General features: G+C 39.6%; 1 protein-coding gene across 50 annotated transcripts in view; it reads right to left on the reverse strand.

Annotated features, from left to right (window-relative positions):
* The window catches only part of CLIP1 (CAP-Gly domain containing linker protein 1), a 114,251-nt gene that overhangs the window by 21,372 nt on the left and 79,293 nt on the right, over window positions 1-13,586 (reverse strand). For all 50 annotated transcript variants that reach the window (XM_070629134.1, XM_070629121.1, XM_070629105.1 and 47 more), the window contains 2 exons: window positions 13,030-13,136; window positions 7,985-8,105 (listed from right to left, as the gene is read on the reverse strand). In XM_070629134.1, the coding sequence (XP_070485235.1) occupies window positions 7,985-8,105; window positions 13,030-13,136 (228 nt within the window). The remainder of the gene's footprint in view (window positions 1-7,984; window positions 8,106-13,029; window positions 13,137-13,586) is intronic.

Consider the following 13,586-nt stretch of genomic DNA (forward strand, 5'->3'; position numbering starts at 1 on the left):
TCAAGTCATAACAGACAAAGAAAGGCAGAGGAATAATTCCAGATTAAAGAAGACTGAAGAGACATGACAACTCAACGAATGGAATGCATGATCCTGGATTGGATCCTGAAGCAGGAAAAAAAGCTCTAAGGACATTACTGGGAGAACTGCCTAAAAGGAACACAGCCTGCACACTAGGTAATAGCGCTGAACCTCCTAAATTTGATAATTGCACTGTGGTTAGGTAAAAACAAGTCCTTAGAGCTCATGAGCTGAGCATTCTGTGTTCTATTTTTACAGCTTTTGCAAAGTTTGAAGTAATTTCCAAATAAAAAGTTAAAAACACAATTCTGTCTGTATCTGCAATTCCCTATGCTGTCAGCTCAGTTGTCTGTTTACCTGGATTTAGCACTCGCCACCGCCCTCCCACCACAGTTCCTCTTTAGCCGAGTCCTATATCGTGATTCATGTCTTGCTTGGCCAGATTTTATCATCAAGTAGCTACTTTCCAGAAGGACTCACAGATGCTGCAGATTCTAAGTTCTTTTATGTTTGAAGACATCTGGTCTGTCTTCTTACCTGAATAACTGCCTGGATATGATGCTCCTGATCCTATTTTCTGTCCCTTAGAACTCTGAAACAGTGCACCACAATTTTCTGGCAGTGAATATTGGCTGCAGTGAGTGGGTTGGTTCTTTACTTTTTTATAAGGAATCACCTTTTTCTACCTGGGCCCCTGAAGAATTTTGTCTTCTTTTTTCTTCTTCTTTTCCTCAAAGCCCCCAAATAGACAGCTGTATATTTTAGTTGTAGGTCCTTCTGGTTGTGCTATGTGGGACACGGCCTCAGCATGGCCTGATGAGCAGTGCCATGTCCACACCCAGGATCTGAACCAGCGAAACCCTGAGCCATTGAAGCGGAGCGCGTGAAGTTAACCACTCGGCCACAGGGCTGGCCCTGAACTCTGTATTCTTGAATTTCAGTAATAACCAGGGTACTTTTTGGTGTCAACTGCTTTGGACCAATATCCCCCTCTGTGTTCCCTGACTGGGTTTCCATACAACCCACCACGTCCTCCTCATCTGTAACTCAGCTCTTCCTTCACTCTAATTCCTTAGTATCTTTTGACTGTTTTCCTTTCTAATATATTATGACCAACTCGAGCTTTTCTTTTATACCTTTAGAAATGTTCATTAGGCTCCTTTCTGTTTCTGATCTATTTAGAAGTTCTGATATGCTGTGGTTTTCGTCTTCAATTTGTTTCCTTAACTCTTTATTCTGTTCAATTTGTGTCATTTTATAATCTCCTCTTTGAACAGCTGTTTTATTTAAATCACTTAGGTTTTTATAAGGCAAAAAGGAATATTTTACTTTGGGCAATGTTGTCTCACGGCCTGAATTCCTCATCTCTGTATGGATTCCTGTGTTCCTTTCTTTCCTCTTTTGGCATAATATGTGTTCAGTTATTCATCTCACTACAAGGCAACTCTACCTAGATCTTCTATTTGCTCACGTGGAATGTAACTGAATTTTCTCTACTATCCTTCCTGCTTTATCTGAGACCTTTAATCTTCATCTCTAAGCTACAACAAAAAATCAGGCATTGACATCTACACAGTCATGCCCCACTTAACAACAGGGATACATTTCTGAGAAATGCATCGCTGGGCGATGTTGTCATTGTGTGAACATCACAGGGTGTACTTACAAACCTAGATGGTACAGTCTACTACACACCTAGGCCATATGGTACTAATCTTATGGGATCACTGTCATATATGTGGTCCCTCGTTGACCGAAACATCATCATGCAGTGCACGACTGTACCCTTCCATAGCCAGAGGGCCCTGGGGCAAGGATGGGAAAAGTGTTATCATGGCAATGTATAGAATGTGTTGGAGATCTCTTTTCTAAGATTTGTCTTTTTGTGTCCTTTATCTCATTCACTCCTCTGAAAAGAAGTAATCATATTCCCACAGGAGCATGTCCTCAGGTTTCAGCCTTAGACAGATATTACAAATTGGATCTTTTAACATCTACTCTCCTGTCACCTCTCCTTCCTAGAGATGGGAACTCAGCCCCATTTATGGTTGGAGGTGACAAAACCATGTGAAGAGAAGCCCTCTGCCCTTCCCTACCTTGTCCCTCCCCCTGTTCCCTCCTGGAAAGCTTTCTAATGCCTGGAGGTACAACAGCCATCAGTGATCAAGAGGATGAAAACTACATGCTAAGGATGGCAGCAGAGCAGAAAGAAAAGCAGGGTTTGCTGAGGACGTTCTTGAGTGGCTGGACCTACATGCATTGCCCACCTGTGGACTTATTATCATTTGAGAGAAAACCCCAACCCACTCCCACCCACCCTCGTTCACTTAAGCACTCTTTGTTTGGCCAGAAGAGTGATGGAAAATGACAACTAGGAGTTTTTCCTGCCTCTGATAGAATCCTGAGATCATAGAAAAGGGCTTCCAGCCTCCAAGAGTTTTCCTTGACTATTTCCCAGGCTGCCTACTCACCTCTTCAGTCTTATCTTCTGCCAACTGGATTGGGTATGGGGATGGGGAGAATTAGAGGGAAAATTCTCAGGATTTTGTTATTTGTTTTCCTCTCTTACCACTGTGAACACAGTGTCAGAGTCAAACCACAACTTTGTTTCTTTTCTTAACCGTCAACTTTAACATTTACAGCATGAATTTTACTGGCTTTGCTGGTTTTCCTGGAGACATTTTTTTTTTTTTTTAAAGATTTTTTTTTTATTTTTTCCTTTTTCTCCCCAAAGCCCCCCGGTACATAGTTGTGTATTCTTCGTTGTGGGTTCCTCTAGTTGTGGCATGTGGGACGCTGCCTCAGCGTGGTGTGACGAGCAGTGCCATGTCCGCGCCCAGGATTCGAACCGACGAAACACTGGGCCGCCTGCAGCGGAGCGCGTGAACTTAACCACTCGGCCACGGGGCCAGCCCCTCCTGGAGACATTTTTTAATAGTCAAAAAAGTATGTTCATTTCATAGGTATTGACACAGAGAGATTCTGTGATCCAGCTTCACTCAGTCCTACCTGCCCAGGAGTCCCCTGAGCCCAGATGAAAATGATGACAGCTGACAATCACCATTTTTCCAAAATAAAACATGACAAGCTAAAAACACCGTTCCCTTTCTAAATATTCATGTCTGGGAATTCAGGTCCATTTAAAAGCCAGGTAATATTCATGGATCAATTCAGATGATAAATGCAGTTTTTTGTATATGACAGCTGCTATAACCTCTGTCATGAAGAACTGTTGATGAAATATAGTATTGAGTCATCTAATCCCTGTCCAGTTTCTATAAGCAAACTGTAACCTCATTTTGCAAATAACCAGGAGGAAATCAGCACTGTTCCCATAGTGATAGCTCAGTGTATCTGCAGTCCTTACAAGGGGGAACACATGTGAGGTTTGGGAATGATAAATCAGACATTTCAAAAGTGACTACCTATGGTAACTATTTCTATAGAAGAACTCACACTATTATGATTATTTTTAGTCTTCTCTATGAAAAGAAATTATGTTCTTCTCTACGGAAGCACTGTATGCTTCCAGCATCCACACATAGCAAATGCCCCACTCATTTGGTGATCAGGCTTTTGGAACCACAACTCTCTGCAACAAAGCTAAGAACTTAGAAGTAACTGGAATCACGTAACAAAGTAGAATGAGCAGTCACTAGGTAAGTGATGACTCCAGCAAGAGTCATTTCAGCAGTGCACTGGTGGTGGCAAAAAGCAGACTGCAGGGGATGCGGAAGAAAATGGGAGGTGAAAAATAAAGGCAGAAAACAGATCACTCTTTTTAAAACTTTGGAAATAAAGAAAAAGAGAAGATAGGGCTGTAAGTGTGAACGGTGTGGCAAGATTTAGAACTGCTTTTGAGGAAATGAGAAAGATTTTCTAACCCACAGAAGATCCACAGTGGCCATCAGAGATAGTGGCTATAGGCAGGGATGCAGACATCAGGACAGGTGACAGTCTGAACAGAGAAAGAAGACACGAACACTTGAAACAAATGGATAAACAAAATGTCGACCATTTAAAAGCACTATACAGCCATGAAAAGAAATGAAGCACTGAGACCTGCTGCAACATGGATGAACCTTAAAAACATGATGCTAAGTGAAAAAAGCCAGACACAAAAGGTCACATATTGTATGATTCCATTTATATGAAATATCCAGAACAGGAAAATCCATAGAGACAGAAAGCAGATTAGTGGTTGTGGGTGGAGGGGAAATGCAGAATCACTGCTTAAATGGGATAGGGTTTCCTTTTGTGGTGATGAAAATGTTCTGGAACTAGATAGAAGTGATAGCTGCACAACACTGTGAATCTTCTTAATGCCACTGAATTATACACTGTAAAACAGTCAAAACAGTAAATTTTACGTTAAGTGTATTTTAACAGACACACACAGCCAACCTAAAGCAGCATGAAACCAGCCGGCCATCAGGCAGGAAACTGAATGTGAGAGCAAACAGTCAATAGCAATGACGAGGACAACCTTCATAATCATCAGGTACCAGGAAAAGGTAAGTTATGTTAATCGTTAGGTTAAACCATATGAAATTGCAGAATAATAGCAATTTCATATGGTTCACTCTAATATGGTCTCTTTTAAAAGGCAAGGCCCTCCATATGACATTTTATGAAGATTTCTGTCACTGTTGATGCCAGATAAACACTTCTGCCTCTCACAATCCTAACTGATGCTGGTTTTCACCTCTCTCCTCTCCTAAAATGAAAGGTGACTTAATTTTATTGGAAAGGAGAACATCTGATAGGGGGAGCAGACAACAAAGAATGCAAATGCGTAGGTTCTCTTTCTGGCTTTGCCAGCTCCTTCCTCAAGGATTATAAGCAAATAGGGGAGCACTTTCAATTGTTAAAATACTTCCTTCAGAGGGGCACATGATGCCCACTTGTCAATCAAGTCGAATGGGAGATTCCAACAAAGAATGGAATTTATTACTCTCCACCTTCGACCAACAGTAGTCCTACTTGTTATTAACTCTCTTAATTAGAATTTCCTGCATCATCTTTTTAAGGTGACACACAGAGAGTGTTCTACAAAACCACTGTCACAGGGAGCGCAGGGATTCTTTTATTTCAACAAATAACCTCACTTCCAAATGACAAAAAGCAAAAGGAAACAGCCCTCATCACGAACGAGGCTTTTCAAAGAAAAATCTTTAGCCAATAATCCCAGTAAGATCCTTAAGATGCAGAACAGATTCTGAGATGTCTCGGATTTTCTAAGCAAAATAAATATGAGACAGGAAAAAAAAATACCAGTAGAGAGTACATTTTTATAGCAGTGTCTGACTCCATCTACCCCAATCCTAGCTCATGGGTAATTTTTTTAATCTTAACAACAGTAACAATGAAGTAAGTAGAAGTAAGTTTTATCCTCAATATAGGAGAGTAGCAGGCTTCCGAGTCAGTCAGACACGAGTTCAGATCTCGGCTCCTCCACTGTCTAGAGCTGTGTGGCTTTGGCAAGTTGCTTCACTTTTGAGCCTCAGCTTCCTTGTCTACAAAATAATCTTACTATCTCATAGGTATGTTGTGATGATTCTGTGAAACACGGCAGTCAGCTCAGTAAACATTCAGTAAATCATGGTGCTACTAAATAAAGGGATTAGGATAGAACGCGGGTCCTAGGTCAGTATTTATCTATCCTAAGTCAATCTAGCTTCTGCTGTCTTAATTTTAGAATGAAACACTAAATATTTCTATAGCACTACAATTAAAATTCTTTTTTTAAAAACTAGGGTTTCTGTCAAACACTGTGGCTCTGTAGTACATCTGTGAACATAGCGGATCAATAGTTTGGCTCAACTATAGACAGTAATGAAGTAAAAATTTGTAATTTTACAGAAGTAAACAGTACTCTAGATTCTTGGAGATTATACAGTAAGAGTAAGAGAGCTCGATGAATTAATCAGTCTTCTGTAAACTAAGGTTGCTTCTAAGTTATTTTAAATGGGTGATTCTCTCCACTCTTTTTAAATATATTTATATCAAGGGAAGAATTACCTATAATCTTTCTTGGAATCAATATCATTTTTAACAATCTCTATCATCCAAGCCTATTATGTTTTCGTTCACACTCCCAGTTTCTCTCTTCTGAGTGAAACACTACTACAAGCGGCACGACGACCCCATTCTTTGAAGGGAAGTCACTTTCTTTTTTTTGTTCCTTGCAGGTGCTGTTTTCTAACACTCTTCAGTCACTGATTTTCATGTTTTTAGTCATAAAACCTTTCCAAAAGGAAGATAATTCAAATCCCAATTTGCAAAAGAGAAAGAGCTGGAGGATGGAGAGATGCACTGAAAACCTCTGCCCAAAGAGTCACGACGCTTCCCTCTGAACTCCTTCTGGTCCGAGTGACGGAAACAGAAATGTAATCAACAGTCCGGTTAAGGTCACAACATGAGACGAGAGGATGATCTCTGTGTGTTCCTGCCGTGTATGGAACCCACTCTCTCTCCCAGAGACGCTCAGTGAAATGAGATAAAAGGAGACGAACAGACTCAGCACTCAGCAGAGATCCTTCTCCTGTAAGTCCTTACAGGCACACTGATGTCAGAGCTACCCAACATTTTAGACACACTTGTTTGTGCCAGGAAAAAAATAACCTCATCTGGTCAAAGGGCTTCCATTTTCATGAACACCAATTTCTTACACGCCCATCAGAGGAGAATGCGGTGACCCTATTTAAGTCAACCCTCTGATTCTTTTCCTGATCCAAATCAGAAGATGACAAACATCTCTTCACACTATTAGCTGAATGTGGTTGAGCAAATCACTATCTTCTTTGTGCTTCTGTTCCCTCTTTTACTAATGGGCATAACAATAGTGCTGTCTCTCATAATTATTGTAAAGATTAAGCGAGATGATAGTTATCATTTATTTGTGCCTGGAACACAGTAAGAGCCAATAATAAATGTGAGCCACTATCTCCAACTGCATCATCATCATCCCAGAGTCTGGAGAGATGTGGCACCTCTTTCATGAAGTAAGAAAATGTGGAAAGCTATACTGAAGACTTTAAAGTCAGAAATCAACTCTCCAAGAAGTACTTTCACCACAAACTGCACCAGGTCAACGGGTACTCAACACGATTACCCCAAACTACTCCATCCCAAATGAGAATTAATGTTTGCAAAGTATGCTGAAGAAAAAAATTTTTTTCTCTTGAAGTGCAAAGCAAGAATTAATGACTACACAGTAAAATTCTCTTAAAAATGTCATTTTGAGCTTCTGCTCTGAAGTCAGATGTGAATAACAATCTACCACTTTCATTCAACTGTCAAAGAATAAAAAGCAGAAGGAAGCATTACTTAAAATCAGTTTTGTTTCAGTGTTTAATAAACTTATCAGAAACCTTTGTAATTTAAATACAGAAGCAAATGGGTTGTGGTCAGCTTACAGGCCATTCCAGGTGTACCACATATTCCACATATCAATGTACATGAGTGCACATATATACACAATTCCACTAGGAAATGTTTAGATTTTTTTTTAATTTAAAGAAAAGCAGAATTCTATTTAAAAACAGCTGCCAACCCTCGCACCAAATCCGTATTCTTGGAATCTGTTTCCTTAAAACCAATTTTGATGAAAGAAAAAAAAATCTTACAGAAAAATAATTTTGAAATCCAAGCAATAGTAGGGAAAAAATATTGTTTCTTTCAATTTAAATGCATTGCTATAAGATCATCTAATAAAAATATTTTCTACTTGCTTGCAAGTTCCCAGTGTGTTTTTCTTTTTAAGGATCCATCAACTCACTCCTACCCTAAGTCCTATAAAAGGACGCTTGAAAAACGAGGAGACACAACATAGGTAACTTGAAATCCCATTTGGAACGACCCAACCACATCGAGCACATCTCTGAGGAACCTCCAAGTGCTCTGCCAACAGCAGCAGACGTTAGCATGGCAGAGCGAGGAACGCCCACCAAGGCCCACTGACCTTTTGATGACTTGTGACTTCGTCCCTGCTTCTCCCCAGCTCCTCAGCAAGTTTAACGTTCTCTTCCTGCAACGCTGAAAGCTGCTGGGACTTCTGAGCTGCTGCCTGCTTTAGGGTTTCTCTGCAAAGGACAGTGAGTGCAGGGTTACCATAGAAACAAGACAAGCAAGGAAACTGTGGGAGACGACCAGCTTCACAGCACTGAGGAAAATATATCTGGGTCACGTGCCTGATAGGATCTATAATAACAGGAGACAGTATTGTCTACATGCAGGAGGGGCTAAATGGCTTTAACCTCTCAAGAGGAGTGCTACCACCCACAATTATTACATTTTTTTAAACCTAATAAACACTACATCCACCCTCTCACCACCCACACTTATCCCATTTCTAAACACTCCCCATATAAAAGCAATGTTACTATAAAACAGGTAACAAATGAAACGGTCAGTATTCCTCGTCTTTAGGACTATTTTCATTACAAAATTACACTAAAACCCACGACGTTGATAAAGTCATTTACTTTGCTGCTAAGTCTCTCTGTTCTAACTGCATACATCTGTAATGTGTTTTTTTCTGGCAGAAATAAAAATCTAATGGCCCCATTTGCCAGTATCTATCAGAGTCAAGAGCTGGGGTGAATCTGAGTATATTTTTAGAACAATTCGAGGTGAAACACCCAAAGCAAATGCAGTTTTCTAATTACATAACAGGTGTTCTATTTTGACTGCATTCTTTCCACAATGCTAATTTGTAATTAAAAGAAGCAAACAAAAATATAGCCTGCTAACCTATATCACGACTGTCAGCATATAAAATGTGAACAAGGTGAGTAGACTTATTAAACATCACCTCACTATTAATTAATCCAAAATATCCCGAATTGTTATCCTTACCCGAGGATATTAAAAATACTTTATTTGATCCCTGGATTTTGGTTTTATGCCATAGAAGGTTTTGATGCAATTATGAATTTTAAATCTGTGCTGGCTAAACTCCATTTAGCGAGCTGTCATGCATGGCTGAATTCTGAATCAAGTCATCTGGGTATGAATCCATCTGCTGATGCACGAATACAGCTATTTTTAACTTCAATTGTCTAATGGGTGGCAGTGCTTGGCATCTTCAGTTTTCTGATTTTTAATTCTCCATCCACCTGTACTATACATACTGGGATGACCTCATGAAGATTTAGGAGAATAAATCTACACAAAAATTCTCTTAACACATTAAATTAGGTGTTTTCCAGAGAAGTTTATTCAGTAAGTGAAGAAAAACTGAGAAGAAATTTTAGCCTCAGGTAATTAGTCATTCAAAAGCTGGAAGGCTTGATTTTAATTATGATCAAAATACACACACACACACACACACACACACACACACCCTACAGCTCAAGTTCATCTTCTGGCAAAGTCCACCAATTCTTGACAAATCAGAAGATTTTACTTATGACAAAGTCATCATAAACCAAACAATTTATTCCCAAGTGGTCACTGCCTTCTTTAGGGGCTGTTTGGTCTCAGTATTTGTGTGGCCTGTCAGTGATAAGTATGTGATCCAGATCTTTCTCTCTTTAAGATTTTCATCTTCTAAAGTTTTTTAAATCCTTAGTTTCTATTAAGAGCCCACAACAAGGAAAGTTAAAACAAGGAGTCAAAGAAATATCAAAATGGCCTAAAGTACTGATCTATAGAAACAGTATTTATGGGGGCCAGCCCTGTGGCATAGTGGTTAAGGTCGGGGTGCCCTGCTTTGGCAGTCCAGGTTTGCAGGTTTGGATCCCCGGTGCAGACCTAACCACTCATCAGCAGCCATGCTGTGGTGGTGACCCACAGACAAAACACAGCAAGATTGGCACAGATGTTAGCTTAGGGCTAATTTTCCTCAAGCAAAAAAAGAGGAAGATTGGCAACAGATATTAGCCTAGGGCTAATCTTCCTCAGCAAACAAAACAAAACAAAATACACACACACACACACACACACCCCACACCCCACCAGTAATTGTTCAATGATTTAAAATCTACAAATGCTTACATGTACATTTTCTCCTTTAATCCTCAAAGCTCAAAGAGGCCAATGTTATTATTTGTAGTTTAAAGGTGAGAAAACTGAGGCTCAGGGATGTGAAAAGATTTGCCCCAAATCATAAAGTCACTAAGTTGCAGAAGGAAGAGAACTGTAGCTAAAAGTGGCAGGACCTCAGCTGTGATTCAAATATAGAAACACCTTTCAGGTTTTCTTAGAGCACAGCGAGCACATGCATTTCACAGAGGACAAAGGCTCTAATAGTCCAACTTCTGGAAATACTCAGAGGAATAATTCTGAAAATACCTACAAATATATTTCTAAATTTTCAAGCTCCTTTTCTTTATACACAACAAGATATCTTGAAACAGAAGACTGTCCCAGTTTTAAAACTGAGAGGTAACGTAAACATTGTTAACACCGACTTGCAAACATTCTACTTATGAATCTATCATAAATCTATTAAGTACTATGCTAAATATATTCTAGATTTATTACTGTGCCCAGAAAGTAATTAAAGATAAATATTAGACTGCTTAATATTGTTTTCCCTAAGATTCGAAATTATACACCAGAGAGAAACCATTTTATTCTCTCTCTCCATGTGAAAATAGGAGCAAGGGTTTTCCTTGAACCAGTCCAGTAAGCAGCACAGAGAAGAGGAAGCCTTGGTTACAGTGCTGGGCTCCCAGTGTCAAGGGCACCATTCTCTAGGAGGTGGTTCCTATTAGAGCTCCAGTGTGTACACTGGTGTCCCTTTTCCTTCAGGAACTGCAGCCCTGCCAGGTGAGGAAAAACATCAGGAAAGCTCCAGAGGATGCAAAGAGCCCCAGATACACGCTAAGCCCTAGGAAAATAAACAGCTGCTCATTCTCTAGTTTTGAGCACTGAGGAACTAAGGAACAGTAAAATGACTGTTTTTTCGTTTGTTTTGAGAAGGACTGTTCCCGTTACAGAGTACATTTATATCAGATGGTCCTTGAAATTTGGCCAAGTCTAGGGTAGGGAACAATGAGTCACTAGGGGCAGAGGCTCTTTCTACCTACTCCTCATGGCTCCCCCACCAGCTCTGACGTCTGTCACTGGTATGTTTCCCACTGCTCCTCCCTCTTGCTAAGAATCCTGGCCACCGTGTACTGAGTTACTCACAGAAGACATGATCCCCTCAGGTCTGGTGAGCCAGAAAAGAGGTAAAGAATCTCAAACCACCCAGGCCCTGTCTGCGCTGTGGTCTGGTTCTTCCTTGCCTGAACTACTCCCCTCAGGGATCAGAAATCTGGGGGAAGTAGCTCCAGGGAGGAAAACAGGCCAGGGTCAGAGGGCCTCCGAATCTGTGCATCTATAGGCAGGAGGCTAAGCTTTTATTATTCAGTGAGATCATTCAAAGAAGGCGGCACAAAAACAATTTATCTCTTAATAGAAGTGAAACCACCCCACGTTAACTGGGGGTGGGTGATGTGACAGATTTAGTGAGGATGCTGAACAGTTAAATACTAGACCAACGTAATGACCGTTACCAGGGGCTCCTAAGCAGCACTGCAGGACGAGGATCTGCATCTAACTCCCAAGAGCCCTCCCGGCTAGGGCCCTCTGGTCCTGGCCCCTGCATTACTTAGTAAGGCCCAGAGAGCTCAGAGGGCCTATGGCAGTGGGAGGTGGGTTAGGGAATCTTCTGCTGCTCAGATCCTCCCTCACCAGCTGCCTGTGCGACACAAGAGAACTAAAGTCAACTTAGTGTTCCAAAACACTCCAGCTTAACTACTCGTGCCATGGGGAAAAAATCCTCAACTGTGACTGGACTCAGCTTCTCTGAACTGATACTGAATTGGTTTCTCCCATCAGTGACCATTATCTATTTGTGTTATTTGGCTTTTCAGGCCAAGAAATTTAAGCCTCTCCTGATAGCCATAATCACAATCATAAATTGATAAATCTGCATATGTAAATGGAACTGTTGGGAACTGTTCAACCATCTAGAGAGGAATCATTAGAACTAAGACTGAGGAAGGGATCAATCATCACAAGTAGCTCAGATGAGATTATTTCTAGAAAATAATTTTTAATTATTCTAGGAAACAATATTTAAGAACTCTCAGAAGAATTAGACATATACCAGTTTAATCCAAGTTTGATCAGCAAATAGTATCGAGGGTAATGACTTAGGAACAGCAGTTTGGAATTGATCCTTTTGTTTTTGTTTGAATCTCATCTATTTGATCAGAACTAGAAATAATAATATAAAACCTTGAAGGGCAGGGACTACACATAATTCATCTTTGTATTCGTCCTAGCTTCACTGTACCTAGCGTGAAGGACATGCTCAAATGTTCACCAGACTAACTGACTTTAAATTTTTAGGTTCATACAGTTGATATAGTGTAGTTCTCAGAATAAATAAGCAAAAGGAAATCTCCACTGTAACTATTATTTAAAATGCCAGATAAATAACAATCTGCAATAATTATAATAACCAAACTTGAAAGGCAGTGTTGACAAAGGAAACATGGATAGCCTGTCTGCCTGAAATCTAGGCAGCAGATTGATGGGTGAACCTTGATTAGAAAAGGGCTTCCAAAATTCTGCTCATTTAATTTCCATGCCAGATTTGATTACTCTCAAAATCAAGATTATTGATAATCTGAAAAATGACCTATTTTTTCCTCAGAAAGAGTTTGAGGGATTTATTAATAAAGAGTCTGACGTTTCCAAATGTTAAGAGTTAAAAAACTGTGATTCCACTTGTATTTTCAGAAGGCTTTACAAAGCCACATTTGAATTCCAAATGTCCTAAACTCCTCAGCCAGCACGTTTCATTTTGATCCTTTAACTTAGGTATAATGCTGACTTAACAGTGGTTACAGGGGTTACTTCTCAGGTATGCAACAGCATTTCAGACACTGGAGGGTGACCGTTACTTTTTACTTTATGTGCTTGTCAAGCAGTTTTTAAATAATTAGCATTTTCATTTTCGCAATTTTAAATAAGTTCCATAATTTCTCTCAAAGGAGGTAAACTTACATTTCTTTCCTGAATTCTTCCATTTTTTGATTCTCTACAGTCAGAAGTTCTTTTGATTTGTTCAGCTCTTCCACATTTTTCAAGTTGTTTTCTTTAAGTGTATCCAACTTAAAGACGAAGAGAAAAAAACTTGATGAAATTATTTCCTTTTCCAATGACATGATTGGATAGACAAATTATTCGTGAAAATACACATTAAAAAGATAGGTGAAATCAGTCACTTGCCAAAAAAAAAAAAAAAAATCACCTGGGTGAAGAGATTACAAATGACTAAGTCTATTATAAACTGCAAACTTCCCCCTTACATTTAGTCAGACATTTCCTGTATACCTGGCCAAAATGTCAAGCTAAATTGCTATGTAAATTAAAATAAAAGTTTTCTTTCTCCTTGTGTACAATTCTCAATATTTATCCTTGAACTTGCTATTCATGTATGATCCATATTAAAAAAAAAAGAACAAATTGGAAAGGCATGAGTGACATCAGCAAGGATTATTCTTTGTAATGAAAACAAACCCCTTTCTCCCTACAGATTAATAAATTAGGATGATATTTTT

Source organism: Equus przewalskii, chromosome 7 (genome assembly GCF_037783145.1).
Source record: "Equus przewalskii isolate Varuska chromosome 7, EquPr2, whole genome shotgun sequence".
Classification (NCBI taxonomy): Eukaryota; Metazoa; Chordata; class Mammalia; order Perissodactyla; family Equidae; genus Equus; species Equus przewalskii.